This window comes from Bombina bombina, chromosome 7 (genome assembly GCF_027579735.1).
Source record: "Bombina bombina isolate aBomBom1 chromosome 7, aBomBom1.pri, whole genome shotgun sequence".
In the NCBI taxonomy this organism is placed as follows: domain Eukaryota; kingdom Metazoa; phylum Chordata; class Amphibia; order Anura; family Bombinatoridae; genus Bombina; species Bombina bombina.
In genome coordinates, this window is record NC_069505.1 from 495,057,438 (window position 1) to 495,082,096 (window position 24,659).

A 24,659-nucleotide genomic window follows, 5' to 3' on the forward strand; every position below is an offset into this window, starting at 1 on the left:
ATTATTTATTTATTTTGTTTTCAGCAAGACTATAGCCTAGAGGTTTAGGTAAAGATTTTAGAGCAAAGATATATACATTTTCATGAAAAGTAAAAGTAATGTTCACTTTATTCCTTCTTTATTTATATTTTATATGAGTAACAGTTGATCATCGATCTAAGCTTTGCTGTACTGGAAGTTTGTTGTAAAACGGTAAACTTGTTAAATCTAATAGTTATTTTTAACAAAAAAGTTAGTATAAAATGCATTGTTTTGCAGTTGTTACCTGATAAATCCAATTAGGGACAGATATGTAGCAGAGTGTAGAGAGTTTTGGGTAAATTATGCACTCACCGGCCACTTTATTTGGTACACCTTGCTAGTACCGGGTTGGACCCCCTTTTGTCTTCAGAACTGCCTTAATTCTTTGTGGCATAGATTCAACAAGGTGCATGAAACATTCCACAGAGATTTTGGTCCATATTGACATGATAGCATCATGTAGTTGCTGCAGATTTGTCGGCTTCACATCCATGTTGCGAATCTCCCGTTCCACCACATCCAAAAGTTTCTCTATTGGATTAAGATCTGGTGACTGTGGAGGCCATTGGAGTACAGTGAACTAATCAAGTTTAAGAAACCAGTTTGAGATGATTTGAGCTTTGTGACATGGTGCATTATCCTGGTGGAAGTAGCCATCAGAAGAAGGGTGCACTGTAGTCATAAAGGGATGAACATGGTCAGCAACATTACTCAGGTAGGCTGTGGCGTTTAAACAATGCTCAATTGGTACTAAGGGGCCCAAAGTGTACCAAAAAAATATCCCCCACGTTATTACACCACCACCACCAGCCTCAAGCGTTGATACAAGGCAGGATGGATCCATGCTTTCATGTTGTTTACGCCAAATTCTGACCCTACCATCTGAATGTTGCAGATGAAACTGAGACTCATCAGACCAAGCAACGTTTTTTTTCAATCTTCTATTGTCTAATTTTGGTGAGCCTTTGCCAATTGTAGCCTCAGTTTCCTGTTCTTAGCTGACAGGAGTGGCACCCGGTGTGGTCTTCTGCTGTTGTAGCTCATCTGCTTCAAGGTTCGACCTATTGTGCGTTCAGAGATGGTATTCTGCATACCTTAGTTGTAACGAGTGGTTATTTGAGCTACTGTTGCCTTTCTATAATCTCAAACCAGTCTGCCCATTCTCCTCTGACATCAACAAGGCATTTTCGTCTACACAACTGCCGCTCACTGGATATTTTCCCTTTTTCAGACCATTCTCTGTAAACCCTAGAGTTGGTTGTGCATGAAAATCCCAGTAGATCAGCCGTTTTTGAAATACTCAAACCAGCCCTTCTCGCACCAACAACCATGCCACGTTCAAAGTCACTTAAATCCCCTGTCTTCCCCATTCTGAGGCTTGGTTTGAACTTCAGTAAATCGTCTTCACCTCGTCTAGATGCCTAAATGCATTGAGATGCTGCCATGTGGTTAGCAATTTTTGTTACCAAGCAATTGAACAGGTGTACCTAATAAAGTGGCCGGTGATCTGTGGACTACCGTTAGGGAGTGGAGCCAGTAAGTCAACAAGTGTGGCAGCAATGCTCAGTTGGAGCGTGTAAGAAGTAGGATTTTTACCCCAGCCTTCTGTCGCTTAGCCCTAGCAAGTGGGGAATACTACGGCATCTAGCAATTGTTGCTAAGAGCAGCAAAGGTCCCTAAGGCCAATACTGGCCAGCAGCAAGCACCGCGAAAGCAAGCCAAGCAGAGAGAGGAAACGCTGCTACAAGGTTGGAGGGAGGCTGCCTGAATCAGCCAACTGAACACGAAGATTTCCCAGTCGGATCTCGGATTAAAGAGCCCTAAACACTGAGGAAGTATCCAGCAACGGTCTTCCTTTCCTACTTGAGGTCGGAAAGGCTCTCTCTTTGAGTGATCGGTGGGGGGGGGGGTGCCCATACTTCACGGGTCCAAAGGTGTTAAGGAAGGAAAGGGGGAAGTAGCTCAAACAGCTACTCACTAGCTGAACTATTGGAAACCTTTTCATTGATTGGTCTTCTATCTAGCTGCAACGTATACTTGAACTGATACTGGAAATCTAGCTAACCATACCACCTTCATTAAAACAAAACTTTACCCCATTTTTTTTGGTTGCCCTAACACCCTGTTATTTTCTGGTTTACTTTCTCCTCCTCATTATTTTGGAACACTATATCAGGACTATGAATAACTATACATTGAAGCCTGAAAAGAAAAGGATAAAGGGAGGGGGGAAAAAGAAATGGGAAGAAAGGGCTATTGTTCTATATTGCTTCTAAGAAAGTATCTAAGCTAAACAAGATTATTGAGGCATTTGCCTCATGATTCTTTACTATCTTAGCGATATAATTGAGATTTTGATATTCTGTATAACTATCTGCTTTGAATATGCTAGTTATTTACCATGTTTGCAATAGTTCCTTAAATTTTAATATATGGGAACCTGCTATACTTTATATATTCAGATTTATACTTCTGCTGTTTAAAAATGTATCCTTCTTGAAAAGGTCTGAAAAATATTTTTCCTTTGTCAGGGTATTAAGGCTAAAATATAAGAGGATAGGAAGAAAGGGAGATTAAAGAAGGAACAAAAAAAAGGGAAAACTTTTAGTAGTTTATCTGAGACTTTTATAAAATTTCAGTTATTTAGATTATTCATATCTACCGACTGTTCTTTATACCATATGCCAGCGATTTTTGATCCCAAATCTAAAAAATTGTCTTTTGACAGTGAAGGGCCCTCTAGTGGGGCTGTAACAAAACTAAGGGTTAACTGATTAGAAGTCTGGAGTTTGCAGGGATATTGGTGTTACTTTGTTGCAATATGAGGGGCGGAGAGTGTGCTTACCTTTATAGGTCCATGTTGCAGTGGTCTCGGCCTCTTTTCCTGCTTCCAGACTTCGAGAGGAGTTTTCTTGTCGTGAGATGGAACGTTCAAGGAGAGCTTCAGTTAGGCCGAGAAGATTCAGGGAGGAGGAATCTGGTTCAGCTGGAGTCCAGAGGAGGTTGTGCCACCTACCCCTCAGAATAGGTCCCGTTTCCCATATAGTGAGAGGGGGAGGGAGAGGGGGGAAAGGAAAGGGCCCAGCAAAGCCTAAAAGGGTGTCGGCTGCCCCTAGCACTAGTGCTGGGGTGGTTTCCAGGCCTGCTGGGGCAAATGAGAAGGCGAGTGGGGCTGACACCGGCCTCACACAGGCGGCGGAGCTATTGGGGCTGCAGTCGCAACCCAGTGAGGGAACAATCAACCCTCAGGAGCTACCGGAGGCTTCCGGCCTAGCTCAGTTGGCTGCACTCCCCCCTGCCACGATCTCGGCCCTTTTGGTACTTGCCCGGTCGCTGTTGCCACATGCGGCGGGGGCTGGGCCTGTCCGGGAGCGCAGGGGGGAGGTTCGAGGCCCAATCCAGGCTCAGGATGCTGGGGAGCCTAGGCCCCGACCAAGCCTCGCCTCCTCCGATGACGCGTCACGCACGTCGTCGATGTCGGACGTTGATTCTGAGGCGGGGCGTGGTTGGAGCAGAAGACGGCACAGGAGCAGAAGCGTCTTTGCCCACGGAGCTCCCAGTAAGTTGGGGAGGCTCCGGGGTGAGGGCGGGGCTCCAGGGAGGGCACCGGGTGGTGCGGAGAGGAGTGGGGCACTTGGCAGAAGGATGGCTGATGGTCCGGGGGAGGCACAGCAGGCGCAGATAGTCAGGGCCAACTCAGGAGGCATTCAAAGGCAGCAGCAGTCAGAGGGGGGGAAGCGCTGAAGGTGTGGCTATACAGGGAGCTGTGGTAGTCGCGAGTGGCTGGCAGAATGCAGGGAGGATTGCTGGTATGGATGATGTTATGACGAATAGGCCTTTGGTGGGCGTTTCACAGTCAGGGGGCCAGTATGTGGTGTCACAAGGGAGTAGCACAGTTGCATACAGTCAGACTGGGTTGATGTCGCTTCCTAACCTATCACTGGGGGGCCAGGCCACTTCAGTTCCTATAAGGCAGCAGGGGCAGACTGCACTTCCCATTACACAGGGGGGGACAGGTGCAGGAGTAGGTACTGGCATTGCGCAGGGGCTCAGTGCTCCCATTATGGCTACAGGGGTTCAGGCGAACACAGTGGACTGGCAGAGGGTGGTATCAGCAGCGCTAGGCATGAACTTGGGGGGCAATGGGGGGCCCTGCTGGGGCTCCGTCCTTCTCCCAGAGTACTCCCCATCTTTCTGTTGTTTCACAGGCAACCATGGCGTCCAGTTTTTCCAGTGGGACTGCGGGAGCAAGTACATCTCAGCCGCAGGTGGAGCCTCAGCGTCCAGTAGAAGTGCCATCAACTTCATCAGCAGCAGCAGAGCAGCAATCAGGGATTGGTGAGCCTTTATTTCCTATACACACACACGCTGATTTCGGTACTTCCTCTAGTGGGTCTGATTCCGAGAGTGGGAAGGCTCTAGGGCTAGTGGGGAAAGGCCAACAGCGTATGTTTAGTATGATTAAGAAGATGTTTGCTGCGCAGGAGAAGGCTAAATCTGGGGTGGTGGAGATGCCGGTAGTGATGGCGAACAGTCAGTTGGCGTCACTTAGTGGAGTGGCGTCCGCTCTCCCTATGTCGAGGAAAGTGGCCATGCAAGGGGATACGAACCCTTGCTTGGTACACTCCCTCTATGGACATTTGAAAACTAAAGTTATCAAAAAGATCCAGGAGGGTAGATATGTAAATATTTTCGAGTTGTCCGCGGAAGCATATAGGGAGAAGGCGGAGGACGGTACTGGCCCTAAAAGGGTAAGGCGTCCGGAGACATTTGAAGAATGGCAAAAGTGCTTTAGGGTCATGGCGGCTTGTTATGTGGACAAATGGCCTGCCCAAGGGCATAACTTGTTTAAATACGCGGACACAATTTAAAGCATTCATGAAGGTGCTTGGAGAGATTATGATATGGCATTTAGGAGAAAAATGGTGGGAAACCCGCTTCTGCATTTTGGCATGAAAGAAATGCACTTGTGGTCAAAACTGCGGTCGGATAGGTCCCCATCCCCGCCGGGGGGGGGGTCGGGCGGGTACCGGTAGGTCCACGCAGCATGCGCGTAAGAGGGGCAGAGAATGCTGGAAGTTCCAGGATAAACAGTGTGACAGTGGGGCTGGGTGCTCCTTTCGCCACATCTGTAAGTTCTGTGGCGGCCCACACTTAGGAATCGATTGCGCGAAAAAGAAGGACGCCGGGGGTGATAAAGGGGCCACCAGAGGTGGCCCTAGTGGAAAGGGCCCCAACGCCTCTTAAGGCAGGGGCTATTATCCCGTGGCTGGCGCGCTACCCGAATTGGGAAGCGGCTGGGGTGCTGCGAGAGGGGCTGACATGGGGTTTTCAGATCCCAGTGCAAAATTTGGTGCAGGGGTCGGTGGTGCATCGCAACCTTAAGTCGGCATATGAATTTCCAGAAGTTGTACGGGAGAAACTCGGTAAGGAGGTAGCTTTGGGGAGGGTGGTCGGCCCGTTTGCGTGCCCACCACTCCAAGATATGGTGGTCTCCCCGCTTGGGGTAGTCCCCAAGAAAGAAACTGGGAAATTCAGACTTATTCACCACCTATCATACCCGAAAGGGGCCTCGGTAAATGATGCAATAGATCCGGCAATGAGCTCGGTACACTATCAATCATTTGATGAGGCGGTGGAGCTGGTTAAGGAAGCAGGAATGGGGGCACTGCTAGCAAAGCTGGATATAGAATCCGCTTTCCGGTTGCTACCTCTGCACCCGTCTGCCTTCAAGCTTATGGGCTTGAAATTTGATGGGGGATTTTATGTGGACAGATGCCTGCCCATGGGCTGTTCCTTATCCTGCGCTTTATTTGAAGCTTTTAGCTCCTTCTTACATTGGGTGGTGCAAGAGTCAGCAGGTAGAAGGAGAATTGCCCATTACCTGGATGACTTCTTGTTGATAGGCCAAGCTGGGTCAGGGGACTGTGATCACCTAATGATGGTGATGCGGGCTGTGACAGCAGAATTTGGTGTACCGCTAGCTGAAGATAAGACACATGGCCCATGCACGTGCCTAACTTTCTTGGGAATAGAAATCGACACGGTGGCAGCAGAATGTCGGTTTCCCCAAGCGAAAGTGGCTAAGCTGCTGACATTAGTCAGGGCAGTAGCCGCATCGGTTAGCATTACCATTAAACAATTGCAATTGCTATTGGGTTTGCTAAATTTTGCCGGAAGAGCAATTCCAATGGGGCACGTCTTCAATAGGAGGCTGGAAGAACAATTGAAAGGCTGTAAGGCTCAGTTTAGGGTTTTTAAGGTCACTCGTGAAATGAGGGACAATCTCAAAGTTTGGGAGGAGTTCCTGTCACATTTTAATGGGGTGTGCCTATGGCGCCGCGAGCCAATGTCAAATCAAACGCTGCACTTATTCACAGATGCAGCGGGGGGTTTTGGTTATGGTGCGTACCTGGATGGTGAGTGGAGCGCGGCCGCATGGCCCGTGCAGTGGGTGGTTAGCGGACTAACTAAGAACCTTACACTGTTGGAACTATTTCCAATTATGGTGGCAGTAGAATTGTGGGGGCAGACGCTTGCTAATAGAGAAGTGGTGTTTTGGACAGACAACCTGCGTGTGGTTTACGCAGGTTGTCGGCCTCTTCACCAGTGGTGGTCAGGTACCTCAGGCACCTGGTGCTACGTTGCTTGCGGCTTAATGTGATGTTCTCAGCGCGTCATGTCCCCCGGGGTAAACAATAGTTTAGCAGATGCTTTATCTAGATTCAGATGGGAGGAATTTAGGAAGTTGGCGCCACGGGCAGCGGCCAGTGGTCTATCCTGCCCCTTGTTTCTCTGGCAGCTAGCGACAAGTGGGCATCAGTCATTAAGTTAGTGAAATCGTCCTTGGCTCCCAAAACCTGGACAGCATATGAAGTGCATTGGAATGCCTGGGTGTCATTCTGTGCAGAAAAAGGCTATAGGCTTCAGCAAGCATCTCAGGTACACGTGTTAGAATGGCTGGGGTGCTTGAAGGAGAAAGGGGTTTCCAGACCAGCAGCACAAAGCCGCTTAGCGGCGGTAGCATTTTTCAGCAAAACCTTAGCCTTTCCAGAGTTTTCAAACTCTTTCTTGGTAAGGCAGGTGTTGAAGGTATGGGGCAGGTCTGAGCCCAAGGCGATGGATAAAAGGGAGCCTATCACGCTTCAGCGTTTGAAGCTATTGGTAGGGTCGCTAGAGGGGGTGTGCACTGGCACATACGAGGTGTTGTTGTTTAAGGCTGCTTTCACAATAGCATTTGCGGGGGCGTTGAGAATAGGCGAGCTGGTATCTTCAGCAACTGTGAATGGTAAAGGCGGGGTGCAGCTTGACCACGTAGGTCAGCGGAAGGAAGTTTGTTACTTTTCATTCCGTGCTCAAAGACGGATCAAGCAGGAAAGGGGGCCTGGCTCCCTTTGCCTAGGTCGGAGGTGCAGGAATGCTGCCCAGTAATGAATGTTGAAAATTATATGCGGGTACGTCCAGCTGGACCAGGGCTGTTCCTGGTGCACGAGGATTCATCGGCTTTATCAATATTCCAATTTAAGAAAGTACTCGCAGCAGCGGCTGCTGCTTGCGGGTTGGATCCTGCTAGGATTGCTTTGCACTCCTTCAGGATTGGGGCGGCGACGAATGCTGTGTCCAAAGGGGCGCATGTGGGCGAAGTGAAGCGTTTGGGCCGGTGGAGGTCGAATCGCTACAAGCTGTATGTAAGGCCTTTGAAGTTGGTTCAATAGGACTTTCAAGGGGAAGGGATTAGATAATCAAACTGGTATGGGGGGAAATGAATGTTTGATGACTTCTGTGTAGTTGAAGTTTTTTCATGTGCTGAGTTTGTTCACATGCTGTTGTTTTAGGTAAGGGCAACTCGCCGGTGCGCATTTGGATTGTGGGGCACTCATTTGTGCATTGGGCAGCAATCAGGGCTCTACGCTCCGAGGGAGGCCAACAATTGGGGTTTGCGGCTTCAAGGGCTAATGTTCACTGGCTCGGCCGGCGAGGCTTATTGTGGAACGACCTACCCTCCCTTTTGCAAGATGCCTACAGGAGGTGGGGTTTGCCGAATGTGGTGGTTCTTCATGTGGGGGGGAACGATTTGGGCTCTGTACCTGCCTTAGACCTTATCAGACGCATGGTCTCTGATGTAAAGTGGATGTGTGCATGGCTGCAAGGTGTTAATGTGGGATGGTCCTTTGTGGTCGCACGACTGCAATGGAGATTCATGGTGTCGCAAAGAGCGGCTTATAATGTAAGGAAAAAGATGAACAGAGAGTTGGGAAGAGCGGTCATGGCATCCTCGGGATTTGTGATTAGGCATGAGACTATTACGGCTGACAGGAAAGAGCTATATCGCCCTGATGGAGTACATTTGACAGACGAGGGGCTAGATATCTTCATTTCGGACATAAGGAGAGCATTGTTGGCTCACGTTTTAAAAAATTTTTTAAAAAAATTCTGTATAGTTAAATAAGTTTAATGCAAGGTTGTTTAACAATCTTGTGGTTGTTGTCTGTTATGGTCAGTTGGGTTGGCGGCAAGAGTTACACTCTGTCTCTTGTGGAGGTCGGTCATAGCCCTGGAGCCGAATGACGGCCTTGGGGAAATGGGGAGGGGTGTCGCCCGCTAGGTGCCGGCCTAGGGGTTCCCCTCCTCAATGTATGGCCGAAGAGCTCTACAATTTACACCCATTCTATGCTAAGATGCATCAGCAATCCGTGCTACGCTGTAGGTACCGTATGGGGCTTTGACCGGCTGTTGGTAGGGGATAGCTAGATAGGGATATGTGCCGCCAAGAATTAAGAACTTTTACAAAGTTCAAGTTTATGTTGCCTAGGAAACTATTGAATAGTTTCATTTAGTTCTACGTTTTAATAAACGTGACCGTGACCGGTCTTTTTCCCAACTCAGTTGTTGTGTCTTTCTTGGGGGGGGGGAAGGGTAGTGTGTTAAAACTGAATGACGTATTAAGAGGTTTAACCCTTATGACAGTGAAGGGCCCTCTAGTGGGGCTGTAACAAAACTAAGGGTTAACTGATTAGAAGTCTGGAGTTTGCAGGGATATTGTTGTTACTTTGTTGCAATATGAGGGGCGGAGAGTGTGCTTACCTTTATAGGTCCATGTTGCAGTGGTCTCTGCCTCTTTTCCTGCTTCCAGACTTCGAGAGGAGTTTTCCCCGCCCGCCGTCCCTTGGAGAAGCAGCAGTTGGCGGCAAGGAGTCGATGGTGGCAGAGTGGTAGGGCTATCCCCTGGCTGGGTTTAGTTGAATCAACTCCGTAAGCCCAGGTTGTAATTTAGTCCACCACCCTCAACCAGCGGGTTGTATGACAAGCTGGGGGGGTCGCTCTTCTGGGTTGGTGGTAGTGCCCTAGCTGGCGGTCGGTCATAGCCCTGGAGCGAGCAGCCGAATGACGAGTGACGGCCTTGGGGAAATGGGGAGGGGTGTCGCCCGCTAGGTGCCGGCCTAGGGGTTCCCCTCCTCAAAGTATGGCCGAAGAGCTCTACAATTTACACCCATTCTATGCTAAGAAGCGTCAGCAATCCGTGCTACGCTGTAGGTACCGTATGGGGCTTTGACCGGCTGTTAGTAGGGGATAGCTAGATAGGGATATGTGCCGCCAAGAGTTAAGAACTTTTACAAAGTTCAAGTTTAAGTTGCCTAGGAAACTATTGAATAGTTTCATTTAGTTCTACGTTTTAATAAACGTGACCGTGACCGGTCTTTTTCCCAACTCAGTTGTTGTGTCTTTCTTGGGGGGGAAGGGTAGTGTGTTAAAACTGAATGACGAATTAAGAGGTTTAACCCTTATGCTATTTCTGCTTTGAGTACACAGTCTATGTTGTACTGTTATTTTATTTAGAAAATAAGGTCGTAGGGATACTATATGCATTTGCTGGTTTTTCTTTAAAATCTGGTCTAGGTAATTCACAGGCTCCTCTTTTGAAGCTGATAAATCACTTTTTTATTCACATAAAATGAATTTAAACACACCACCTACTTAAAAAAAAAAAAAACACTTCTCATTCTATTTTTGACTGTTGTGCACCCTTATTAATGGAAAAATTTGTCACACAGGTGAGGCAAGTTCACCCTTAATGGCTGCAAAAGGTAAAGACATGAAAATCTGAGCAGCAGACACTAGTACTGATTTTTCCTCTGATATCACTCCTACAACTATTGACGTACAAATGTTAATAGCCCAGCTTTCTGGCTTGTTTGCCCCACAATATGATTCGATTACAAAATAATTATTCTCCATCTCAACAGAATTAGTTTCTCTCTCAGCAGAGGTTAAACAATTTTCCACTAGAATTACCGAAGCTGAAAACCGAATATCAGATTTGGAAGACTTGGTTAACTCTCAAGAAAATACCTTACAAAGACAGGATGTTAAAATTCAAAATATGCACTCTCGCCTAGAGGATCTGGAAGATCGCACTAGGCGTAATAATATAAGAATATTAGGCCTGCCAAAAATACCAGATTATGAAGACTTATTGAAGTTCTCATTTATTACATTACCCCAAGCTTTATGGTTCCCCTCTCAACAGCTCCCACTCTCGGTTGAAAGAGCCCACAGAATTGGTCCTAGAAAGCTCAATGCTATTAACAGAAACAAGATAATTAAGCTTTTGCGTTTTCAGGATAAAGTAGAATTGCTAAGGCTATACAGAAAATGTGATACCCTTATTTTTGGAGAGAAAAAAAGAGTATGGCCCCATTCTGTACTCAACTAATCAAGAAAGGGCTAAATGTTCGCATGCTATATCCTGCTAGAATTATAGTTGAAAATAATAAAAATAGGGTAACTCTTAATGACAAAACCGAAGCAAAAGAATGTGGGGCATATTTATCAAGCTCCGTATGGAGCTTGACACCCCCTGCTAGCGGCCGCAAATCTGCAGGGGGCGGCATTGCACCAGCAGTTCACAAGAACTGCTGGTGCAATGATAAATGTCCTCTCGCACAATGATAATTCGGCCCCTATGTATCTTCCCTTGAACATCCTATATCTAACCAGCATTAACAGCGGGTAATCTATGTTCACAAACCTCTTTCTTTTCTTCGTTACTGTATTACTTTTAGGATACCAATAATATTAGTACAATGCCCAGCTAATGGAAAAGTAGAGATTTATAACAGTTTCCTTCAGGGAACAATTATAAGTGATGTGCTATGTTTATACAATCTGCTTTTATGTTTTTTCTTTGAAGTTGTTTTTTCTTTTTTTTTATTATTTTTTTACACACCAACCCTGCTTCCCCTATCCCTTCAAGTGCGGAGGACTAGTTTTAATAATATCTTTTTAATAGTATTGGGATGTTCATAAATGAAAATTTTAACATTCTTTCTTGGAATGTTGGAGGAATAACCTCCCCAATAAAACAGAAGCTGATACACAAAAGTTTAGCTAAGCATAAACCAGATATAGGGGACGATTTATCAAGCTCCACAACTTGTCCGCCTGCTCTGAGGCAGCGGACAGAAATCAACCTGATCCAATACGATCGAGTTGATTGACACCCCCTGTTAGCCGTGAATCTGCAGGGGCGGCATTGCACTAGCAGTTCACAAGCACTACTGGTGCAATGATAAATGCAGACAGCGTATGCTGTCTGCATTTATCGATGTGCATCGGACATGATACGTTACATCGTATCATGTCTGCTCGCACTATAATAAATATACCCCATAGTCTTTCTGCAGGAGACCCATCTTAAGGACACAGAGATAATTAAACTAAAAACCAAATGGGTAGGAGAGGTCATATCTACACCTGGTTTAAGTAGGAAATATGGTGTCGCCATTCTACTTCAAAAGGATCTAGATTATAATATTAGCAAGATTGAATTAGATACAGAAGCCAGATATATTATAATACAAATGCAAATTAACAATATAAAGATAGTGGTATGTAACACATATGCTCCTAATGTATTCTGTCTAACGTTTTGGGATAAGATGAAACGCAACTATTCCCATTTATAAATAACAATTTCATCCTTGGGGGTGACTTAAATTTAACTTTCTGTCCAGAGTTAGATAGATTCTCCAAAATGAAAAGAAAGCAACATGATAAAAGTGCTAAATATCTTAGGATTTTCTGCCATAAACTTACACTAACTGATATATGGAGAATTAAGAATCCAGATACCCGCATGTATTCCTGTGAGTTTAAACCACACAGAACTTTCTCCAAAATAGACTTTTTTTTAGTCTCAGAATCCTTGTCTATCTTGAAAATTGGAAAAAAGAGAGAGACAGAGCAATATCCAGATAGTAATATAAAACTTAACATTTATTTAACCAATAAAGGTATAGTAAAAGTCCATAGTCACACCACCAAATACAAAACTTACAAAAGATCAAAAAACAGCTGAATAGACAAGCATACGCGTTTCGGCTAGAGAGCCGTAATTATAGCTTAACTCTAAAGGGGGAAACATACTCTTTTATCTCCCTGTCTATACAGCCATTGGTTAAAACACAAAACAATGTCAGCTGAAGAATGATCAATTAATAAATTAGCTTGAAAAAAAACGCCTTGAAAGGGACCTAACCTTACCAATTCATGCCAATGTAAGACAAGGTTAGACAAAGATAATTTAAGTTAATTTAAGCAACCTAAATATTATTACTGGTGACACTATTAATATTATCTGCTCTACCTATAACACTATTAGAACAAAGGGGACAAGGAGAGGACTTATATACTGTATATGTGTAATTCAAATTGCTATAGAAGAGCTAACTTGCTAACTTTCCTAACCTCCTATCTCCAACGCCCCACATACAAATACCAGTTTAAACAGTTCAGTATAATATGGATATGTAGTATATACAAAAATTAAAAGCTAACAGTATAATAGATAAATAAAGGATGCCTTATAATCCCTAAAATCTGGTGTCATAAGGAAAATTGTACTCACATTGTAATAAGTAAAAATAGACATTCTCATAGACTGACACTGTAGTATTATATAGATGTACCTTAGAGGAATCGAACTCGGGTACCTCTCATTCAAAGTACATTCTCTTAACCACTATGCTGTAGCCAAGTAGGTTATAAAAAGAAGGGAAAAAATATACACTTAATGTATAGCAGAAGAAGGAAAACTGATGAAAATAAGCAATATGGTTCCTCCTAATAAAAGTGTCAGGCTAATGGTATAATAATAAATTAAGTAGTGTAAGGATAAATGAGTAAGTAATTAACACAACCTAAAATTTTCATCACTATACCTGCCAATGGTTAATCAAATCATATTCTTAATTGAATCCTAAAGGGACTCTTATCTCCAATCTAAAAATCCAATACATCTAATTTTTACTCAAAATTTTTGTTCTTATCACCCCCTCTCTTAGGGAGAACCGTTTTGTCTATTATCTACCACCTCAACGACTCAAGGCTTTTGTTATGGTAGAGGGCAAAATGTTGGACCAAAGGGGTGGTAGATTTACCAATTGATATAGTAGAGAAATGCTCTCTAATTCTTGACCCCACATCACGTGTTGTTTGTCCAACATACTGCCGTCTACACAAAACACAAGTGATAAGATAAACTACATAAGTGGAGTTGCAGTTCAAACAATGTTTGAGGTCAAAACTATGAGTAATTTCAGATTTGAATGTTCTTGACAAAATTGCATAATCACAAGGTTTGCATTTATTTCTACCACACCTGAACATCCCCAGGTGTGTAAGCCTTGAACTTTGGGTAGCTTGTAATGGGGGCAAATCAGATGGAGAAATCATATTTCCTATTGTCTTTCCATGTCTGAAAGAACACCTAATACCCTCATCTACACAAGGTATCAACTTATCATCAGCATTAAGAAGTTTAAAGTGCTTTTTTACAATGCCACAAATCTGTTTGTATTGGCTACTATGGCCAGTGACAAATGTAACTCCTCCAAACTTTCTCTTGGTCTGGTTACCGTTACCTTCCCACTTATCAGTTAGAAGGTGATCTCGATCAATCTTAGATACTTCTTTACTTGCACGTTTTATAACCCTATTGGGGTACCCTCTCTGTATTAATCGGGAACTAAGTTCCTTAGCCCTTTTGTGATAAAGAATTTGATCACTACAGTTTCTTTTAAGGCGAACATACTGTCCCTTAGCTACTGCATATGGAACAAATTCGGGGTGGCAAGAATTAGCATGTAGCAGAGAATTCCCTGCTATAGGTTTCCTATAGAAATCCGTGCTAACTCTGCCATCCCTCTCTTAGTACGCTCATGATCTGGCGATCTACATGAAGGATACTGGACTGAATCAGGGTAAGCCCCCCTTTTTCAATTTTATTACTATGTGAGAGAACCTTTTCCCGAAGGTCGGAAGGTACACATAAAAGGTATTGCAGTTATTGAATAGCTTGAGTGGGCTCCTCCCTGAATGAACACTCTTTACACTTTTTAATCAAATCCATTTTTGAATAAAGACACCCTTTGGTTTATAGTTATTATCCGAAGGAGTTCCTGCCTCCTATTTCTCTATTGAACTGTTATATTAAAAATTGATCCTATAATAAATTATATAATTATTTCATTATTTTTTCCAACCATGCTTAGATCTAAGGGCAAAATCAAACGTTTTTCCCCCTCGCTATTTATATAACAATTCTAGATTCTCCGAATGGCTGAAACAAAAAGGGAAAGACTATTGCGCATATAATACAACTTCCTATAACAAAATAGATACCTTTTGGGAAGCCTCAAAGGCAGTGTTAAGAGGTGAAATTAAGGCTTATATGTATATACGTAATAAAAAGGCCTCTGCAACTGAAGTGCGACTAGCTAACCAAGTTAAAAATGAGTATAGGAAATATTGTATTGACCCACACCAATTTAAATGGAATAAGTATATTCAAGCAAGACAGGAAATTGACTTATTTTTAAAACAAAAATCTCAAGAAGAAGAAGTCAAGATAAATTTACATTATAAAGGCTTCTATGGCTGGTCAGCGAAACATTTAGCCAAACTGGTAAAGAACAGAAGGAGTAAAAATTATATATCAGCAATTAAAACCGGAAATACTAGCCACACAGACCCGAAAGACATAACTAGAGTATTTAATTCTTATTTTAAAAAGTTATTCTCAGAGATAAGTATGGATGCTTCTCAGCATGAAAACTTTTGGTCTAAAATTAAAGTTCCGGAGATCTCAGAGTTAGAACTTTCTGCCCTGAATAGTCCTATTTCTACTGATGAAATTATTAAAGGTATAGAAAAAGCTAAACGAAATATAGCAGCCAGCCCTGATTTTATACCTGCAGAATTTTACAAAATCTTATCACACGAAATTAAAGATACTTTAGAGAAACTATTTAACAGCTATGTTATCCAGAATAATCCGTCCTCGGCTTATTTTTAAGCTGACAATATATCCTTGATCGTAAAAAAAGGCAAAGATGCTGAAGATCCTGCATCTTACAGACCAATCTCTGTTCTTAACACAGATAATAAAATCTTAATGTTCATTCTGGCCTCTAGAATTGCTCCTTCTCTAAACAAAATTTTCCACCCTGATCAAACAGGGTTTATGATAGCTAGAAATGCTTCCAAAATATATGTAAAGTAGTCACCTTGTTAGACCATGTATGGAATGTTGATAGATCCAAACAAAATCAGGACCTACAAGATATTGCAATTCTAACATTGGATGCTGAAAAGGCGTTTGACTCTGTAGTTTAAGAATATCTTTTTAAAGCGCTCAATAAATTTGGATTTAAAGGATATTTCTCACAATTTATTCATAATATATATAACAATCCAATCTCTTTTCTGCTAGTTAATGGTACACTTTCTTCGAGAATATTTTTGAGGAAGGGGACCAGGCAGGTATGCCCCTTGTCCCCCCTCCAATTTAATATTGCCCTAGAACCCTTAGCTATATGGTTAAAAGAGATTCTGCCGGGGATAGCATTAGGAAATTGTCACCTAAAACTTTACTATATGCAGATGATCTTCTATTATTCTTGAATAATACCTCTCAAACAATACCTTTGATATTACAATATTTCAACTGTTTTAGCTCTTTGTCGTGATACAAGATAAACTTCCAGAAAAGGGAGCTTATATGGATCTGTAAATCTCGACAAAGTCTTTAAGTACATCCTTTTAAAGTTGTTGATACTTTTAAATATCTTGGTATTTACCTGCACAAAAATCTGAAAAACTAGTATAATTTAAATTTCCAAGCACTATTTCAGAAAGTTAAACCAGATTTAGAGATGTGGACGATTTTCCCTTATCTATATCAAATTAAAATCTTGGATCTCTAAAATTATTTGGAGACAAAAGAAGCAGCGTATCGCCTTGATTAAATTAATGCAATGACGTCACATGGCTGGGCTAGCGCTGCCCAATTTTAGATTATACAATATAGCTACTTTAGTCAAAATAGTTTTAGATTGGATTACTGATACTGATATTTTTCTTCAAAAGATATAGAAACTGACCTTATTTACCCTTTTTCATTAAAAGCTATCCTTCATTGTACATGTATGAATTTACCTGCAAATGTTGACTGTTTAATTTCAATAAAAAATACTATTTTAGCTTGGCATAAATTCTGTTCTTTACTAGAGATTGACTATACATGTTCTGATTTCCTACCTATAGTGGGCAATCCCATATTTGTTCCAGGGATCTATCAAAAAAATATTTCGAGTTGGGCTCAGAAAAATCTTAACTATGTATATCAATTGTTATCAGAATACAGAAATATTCTGAGTTTCAAAACTCTCCAGAGACAGTTGGAACAAACCTTTTTCCCTATTTACAGATACGTAATTTCTTGCATAGTCATAACTGGGATATAGATAGACTAAAGTGTTGGTCTGATGTTAAAAAAACATATTCAGATATTTAAAACAGGATATTCCTCCATTTCTGTTATCTATGATGTAATGCCCTCTAAGCAGGGCGTACTCTATCTCAGTAAGATTAGCAATAACTGGTCACCTTATCTATCTTGTATGGATCATGATAAAATTGTTCAAAGTTTCAAGTCACTAGAAAATGTCAGATCTCAACAAGCTGGAAGGAATCACACATGAAACTTTTCAATAATTTCTATATATCTCCATTTAAAATGGCCAGAATATTTCCCACCCTCTCTTTTAATTGCCCACGTTGTACTTATCCCTTCAGTAAGTACAATCCATATGTTCTGCCCTAAGATAAAACAATTCTGGCAGAAAATTGCTTTTTTGTTTAATAAACGCTATGGGGTCGATTTATGAAGCAGCAGATGCTGCTTCCGACCCACTCCGCTTCAGTTCCCCCAGCACGATCGAATACGATCGGGCTGATTGACACCTCTTGCTAGCGGCCAATTGGCCGCGAATCTGCAGGGGACGGTATTGCACCAGCAGTTCAAAAGAACTGCTGGTGCAATGATAAATACCAACAGCGTATGCTGTCGGCATTTATCGATGTGCGGCGGACATGATTTGCTATAGCAGATCATGTCTGTCCGCACCATGATAAATTTACCCCTATAAGTTATCAATGTCCCTCTCCTTAGATGACTTTATGCTTCTAAATACACAGGATTATAACTCCTATCTATACACAAATATACTCACTTGCCAGACATCTTATACTCAAAAACTGGAAGTCCATTCAAGCGCCAAGATTTTCATTGTTTATTGAAGAGATTCAATATCAGGTTATGAACTGAGAAAAAAAATTTTTTGTTTACTTGGTTGGCTCCCAGTAATTAAATCCTATCTACTAGGAATTCAAGAACATATATTATGTCCTTTTCTGAGTTCGAATAGTTTCATGGAACTAGTACTTTTAAATGAATTTCCTTCTGCTTGGATATCTAATTATAGAGAGTCATACTAAGATTAGAAGACATCTGTAATTACAATAAATCACCATCGAAAATAGTAATAAGAAATTAATCTAGTAAGGAGACAGAAGAGAGAATCTAATTCATCTCCATAGTTAGATAGGATATCTCTCTAAAGTAACTAGCTCCCCATAAAAGAACGGCTGAATTGGTTCTTTAGCACAGGTTGGGATATGGGGGCAGGGTTCCCCCTTCTCATTTCCTCTTTTTTTTGTATTATTGTTGAAAATGCCTTGATATTATTTGATTATGTATAGACTGTATATGGTCTTTGATATTGCAGTTAATGTTATTTTCTGCTTTCTGAGAAATGTATTTCATTTGTAAAATAAACACTTAAATAATGAATGCAGTCACTGCAGGCATATTCAGAGTATGGATCAATACTGTTAATATGAATTATGAAAATATGTTTGTATTTATAAGTACATATATATTAGATAATGTTTTGTTTTGAATATAATTTGCTAATTGGATTTATTCTTGTATGTACAAAAAAAATGGAATGTGGGTCTTGCACATCTCTATTGATGTTCATTCACTTTTTCGTGAAAAATCAAACAAAAAAGATAATTAAAAAATAAATAAAGTGGCCGTTGAGTGTATATCTATACATATATATATATATATATATATTTTTTTTTTTTTAAATTTAATTGCATTAAGTGAATGTGTTTACTTTCAACTTGTAATACGGACGCTACTTCCGTCGCAAGCAAAGAGCCGTTATAAAACCGTGTTCGGTTAGCGCACCACTCGTTATCATGCCCTAACTTAGAGCAATGATTCTCAGTATTATACATTTTATACTCATTTCCATTTTGTTTATTACATATTTCTTTCAGGTTTTTTTCAATTTTCACAAGTTGCTACGCCACTTTCCTGGTCCACACATCAGAGGGATGAAGCACCTTAAAGATATACGAGAATTTGTAAAGGAAAGAGTCAGACAAAGCCAACAGAACCTTGATCCCAGTTGCCCACAGCATTTTATAGACTGTTTCTTAGTGAAGATGCAGCAGGTGGGTCTTGAAGTAAAAAAATCCCATGTAGGAACAAAGTGATTTAATCACAATTACATATTTAATGGCTTAAAGGGTCAATCTCCTCTAGATGCAAAATAACTTAGGTGACATATAATGTACCATATATTTTTTTTTCTTATCTTTTTACAGGAAAAGCAGAACCCATACACTGAGTTTCACATGGAGAACCTAGTAGTGACAACAGTTAACCTATTTTTTGCTGGGACAGAAACAGTCAGTACTACACTGAGATACAGCTTCCTGATCCTTATCAAAAACCCAGAGATTCAAGGTGCCATGTACTGTCCTCTCCTCCTCATCCTACCCTTCTGACTAGAACAAACCTATATAACTCTATCATTATCTTTACTACTCACTACTCCCTACAAGTCTCTTTAGTACTCTATGTGCAAATAATATCTTCATTTCTGCACCACTCTCTGTAAATCATCCACGTTTCTCATTTCCTTATTGTAATTTCAATATCTTCTTTTACAGCTGTCTTTACATATAAACCTTCATTCTACTCTTTATTCCTTTTCTCCCTTCACTACCATAGTTGTATCCATGATGAGCTTTAAGGGAGACTACTAGGGGTGCCAGGTGTCCGGTATGTTAGTTTTCTGTCCAGTAATGTCTATGGAAGAAAACCGGACATTGGAAAACTTGCTGAGTGTCAAAATAATTTACAATGTAGAACACAGATATATTCAAAGCTTATTTTTCTAGAAATATTTAAAATAAAAAACAAATTTAAGTGAAAATCATTTACAAGAAGGGTGTCTTTGATAGTATCGGGGCGGAAATATTATTGGTGCAGCAGGGGCAGTGGCACCAGGGCCCAATTACTTGGGGGCCCATAACAGTCAATCTATACATAGGCTTGGGCAGAATGTGTACTATCTTAAAGGACCAGTAAATAAAGTAGCTTTGCATAATCAACAAATGCATGAAGTAAAAATACAATGCAATAGCACAAAGGGGACGATTTATCAAATGTCTGTCCAACATGATCCGCTCAGCGAATCATGTCCGACAGACATCACTGAATGCCGACAACATACGCTGTCGGCATTTTACATTGCACAAGCAGTTCTCAATCGGCCGCTAGCAGGGGGTGTCAATCAACCTGATCATATAGGATCGGGTGGTTTGATGTCTGCAGCCTCAGAGGAGGCGAACCAGTTAAGGAGCACCAGTCTTAAGACCGCTGCTTCATAACTGCGGGGCATCAGGGGCCATTCAGCCCTTGATAAATCGAACCCTTAGTCTGAACTTCCAATGACTAGTAGATTTTTTCCACTAACAAATTTAAAAGTTATGTCCATTTCCACTCCCCTTGCATAATGTGACAGCCATCAGCAAATCACAAATGCATATATGTAAATTCTGTGAATTCTTCCACATGCTCAGTAGGAGCTGGTGACTCAAAAAGTGTAAATATAAAAAGGCTGTGCATATTTTGTTACTGGAAGTAATTCGGAAAATTGTATAACATGACTGCTCTATCTGAATCACGAAAGTTTAATTTTGACTTAAGTGTCTCTTTAATGCAGAGTAGTCCTTTATTAGTGCAGAATCTATCTATCTATTTATCCTCAACCTCATTATACAGAACAGCATGTATATTATTACTATTGCTTACTACTGCGTTACCTTTGGGAGACAAAAATAAATTTTGCACCAGGGCCCTCTGTGTAGTAGGTCTGCTACTGGATAGGATAACAAAATACTTCTGTAAGTGATGCCATGACATGTAAACCTACTAACAGGACTTTTCAAACATCCATTTGGTTTTGGATGTAGAGTATCTAATTTCTATATTTACATTTACAGGTAAAAACACGATAGGCAAATGGTATTAAAGTGAAGTTCAATTTTACCTCTCTGCTCATCACCCCTTTAAACATTAACAGCTCAATAGCACAGTCGCTAAGTTTGTTTTCCCAAAAAATGTAATAAACAAGTAAAAATGTAATATAAAGAATACCGTTTTTTCTCACTGTTACTCCTCCCCCGGTCCACTTCCTTATTTGGCTGCAATGACGTATCTAGCGTAAGAAGAAGCTGAAATCGTCTCTCCAAAGCGCGTGCACAACAAGCGCTTCGATATGCGCATGCGTATTACGGCTTCATTTACGCATGCGTTTATAATTTCAGTCCGTCTTTGATTTCATTCAGGAGCATTGTTATATTGTATTTGCTTCATTGGCCAATTGTATCGTTCTCTATTATCGCTATTGCAATAACTTGTTTTGGGGCAAAAACTCTGTGTTTTCTGCACTATATTGCCTTCTGGGTCATATTATTGAAGGTAAGTATCGTTATCAACATAATTGGATTATTACTTTAATTCTATGTAATATTGATCGCAAAGAAACTTTTAATTAGTAATGTAACATGTTTTTTTTCTTCTAATGTTTTAGCGTTATTCAGATTTTAGTTTGCATATTAATCGAATTATATTGTTATTCCAATGCAAATCTTAGTATATTTTTATGAAATCGTATTTTCTATACATTTTACTTCTATATTTATTTTGCGCAGTATTCACAGTGTATTATAAAGAATGTTAAAATTACTTATTGTAAAATCCACATAGATCATCTAATTATTTTAAAAAAAATACTTTCATCCATGTTACCAATCATTGTTATTTTTATGTATTGAGACAATCATTCATAAACTTCTGTCCCGTTTCATTTGCGCTCATTTCATTATATTTTTCTATTTTAATTTTTCTTCTTGTTATCTATTTGCTTAGAATTTATATCTTCTTTGATTTGTATTGACATAATCTTTCATTCATTTATTATCCTTTCTTATATTATAATTCCCAAGATATGTATTTGAAACTATAGTTGATGAACGATTAACTTAGTTTATCTTCAAAACATCACTTGGATTAACTTTTTAAAAAATTGTTCAGTTTAGTAATAGTTTATAAATAGTAATGTTCTTTTAACCAAATATTATTAATGTTTACTTTTATGTTCCATATCCCTGATTCTATCCTTTGCACATATTGATCAATTTTTCATTTTTTTGATTCTAATGTGCAAATAGATAAACAATGAGTGCTCTTTTTATAAACTAATCAAAATAAGCATAGCAGTTTGATTCAATATCAACAACTATCGATTTATCTTTTCTGGTATTATATTTAGTTTTTATAGGTAATATAAGATTATACAAAACGATGTTTGGCATTGAGTTTGAAATCAAATTATTATTATCGGTTATTTGTAGAGCGCCAACAGATTCCGCAGCGCTATAAACAAAGGGGGAGTGCAACAAAACAATTATAGGGTAGAGGGCCCTGCCAAGAGTTGCACTGTTGTAGTCAGCTCTTAAGAAGGTGATCTACAAACAGCTGGACTTTTAGGCTTACATGCTAAGAGGGTTCAGGGGATTGCAGTGGAGGAGAGGAACTGGTATTAGGAAAGGTTAGCGTAGGTTGTATGCGTCCCTGAATTATCATATTAACTAGTAAACTTATTACTAATCATTAAAGAGAAACATTTTTTTTGTGTTTTACTTTATTATAATAACTTGAAGTGCAATTAATTTTAATTGATCATAATATCTATAAATAAGATTATTTTGACTTTTGGAAGTTTATTTTTTTCCAAAAGTTTATGTTTTGAATTAAAAAAGGTTGTTTTCTATATTTGGTATGGCGGTTTGTTCTTTTTCACTTATCAACTCTTTATCAAAATTAAAATTGAATTGCATGATGTGTGCAAAGAAAAAATTAATCATTTTCCTTAATCTACCCGCACTATCAGAGGTAGATAAAGAAACACTTAAAGCCCCATTCTCTCTAACTGAAATTAACTTAGCTATCAAGCATACCCAAAATAATAAAGCCCCGGGCCCTGATGGGTACCCGGCATCCTTCTATAAGCTCTTTAAATCTGATCTAAATAAGATCCTCCTCAAGGTTTTTTTTGGAGGCTCGAGAGTCAGGTCTGTTTGCTAATGAATACCTGCAGGCAATAATTCTACCTATCCCCAAGCCGAATAAAGACCCAACACAATGTACTAGTTACAGACCAATCTCATTGATTAATGGTGATGTGAAACTTTATGCCAAACTTTGGGCCAACCGCCTTAATACCTTACTCCCGAAGGTAGTACACTCAGATCAAGTTGGATTCACCTTTGGTAGAGAAGGACCGGATAATTCTCGGAAAATGCTTAATATTCTCACAGAAGCGTCTCGTCTAAAAATTCCCATGCTGGCCCTGTCTTTAGACGCAGAGAAAGCGTTTGACAGGGTCAGATGGGATTACTTATGGTGCACATTAGCCCAATTTGGCATACCAGACGAAGTAGTAACAGCTATCCGCGCCTTATATTCCTGTCCATCGGCGGTTGTTAAGGGCTTGGGTTTTGCCTCTCCGGAAATTCATATCACTAACGGTACTAGGCAGGGGTGCCCCCTATCGCCCTTAATTTTCACATTAGCCATTGAACCTTTGGCCCAAGCCATTAGAAACTCACGTACGATACGGGGAGTACAGTTTTCTGGTCAAACAGAAAAAATAGCATTGTTCGCGGATGACGTGACATTGTTCCTCACAAACCCATTAGGCTCCCTACCTGCCCTTCTTGACCTTGTTTCCAAATTTGGTGCCCATAGTTATTATAAGGTTAACGTTTCAAAGACCGAGGCTTTGCCGGTTGGTCTCCCTGCCTTTGAACTAGATGTTCTGCGAACCTCATACTCCTTTCAATGGTCACATTCCACCATCAAACACTTGGGGATTCAACTTGGTGCAGATCGGAGAGCAGTACTTTCTATAAACTACTCAGACATTATTAAAGAAGTTACCGAGCTCACCACCTCATGGAACTTTAAAGAGATCTCTTGGCTAGGCCGCATAGCATCTTTTAAGATGACAATCCTACCTAAAATTCTCTATTACTTTCGCTGCTTACCTCTTAATGTTCCTAGTGCCCTTATAGATAAGCTCCAATCTCTTGGTCAAAAATATATCTGGGACAAATCTAAGCCTCGTATAGCAGCAAAGATCCTTCAGAAAAAGTATGAGCAGGGAGGTGTAGCTATGCCTAGTATTCGTGGATACTATGAAGCCGCTAGGCTCTCTCACATCTTAGCCTGGGCAGATAAGGGTGAACCGCAAGGTTGGAAGACCATAGAGGCCTCTGATCTCCCTACAGGTCTGAGTTTGGCTGATTTACCATGGATCCCTACCTACCGACTGGATACGTTGGGAATAAAGAATGTCATTATCAGAGACAACTTGAAAATTTGGCACAACCTCAGGAACCTACCAGAGGTTGCCCCACATCCATCTCCTATCCAGTCTTTGCCCGCCTTGCTTGCAGCCCTGCCGGACACACACGTACAGCACTGGGGTGTTTGGGATCTGAAAATGATCTCCCAGCTATATTCCTCAGACACTCTGGTAAGCCCGAACAATATAGAATCTGTCATTCCAAACCCCCCTATATGGCTTAAATTTGAGTACTCTAGACTATACGCCTTCCTGGTCTCTTGGGGATTCCCTAAAGGCCCTAATAGACCTCTGACCGCTTGGGAAAAATTGTGGCAACTCACTGTTAAGACCCCTAAACTTATCTCATTCCACTATAGCTTACTACTCTCATCCACAAACAAAGACAGACCTTGGCAACTTAGAGCATGGGAGGGAGACTTGTCCAGACCAATCACTGACAAAGATCTGCACATGGCTATGACTCTAACCAAGAAGACAGTACACTGGGCGAACACTCTAGAA

General features: G+C 41.0%; 1 protein-coding gene across 1 annotated transcript in view; it reads left to right on the top strand.

Annotated features, from left to right (window-relative positions):
* The window catches only part of LOC128666840 (cytochrome P450 2G1), a 170,898-nt gene that overhangs the window by 43,088 nt on the left and 103,151 nt on the right, over positions 1-24,659 (top strand). Inside the window, exons 5-6 of the mRNA XM_053721642.1 lie at positions 18,712-18,888; positions 19,042-19,183. Coding sequence (XP_053577617.1) covers positions 18,712-18,888; positions 19,042-19,183 — 319 coding nt within the window. The remainder of the gene's footprint in view (positions 1-18,711; positions 18,889-19,041; positions 19,184-24,659) is intronic.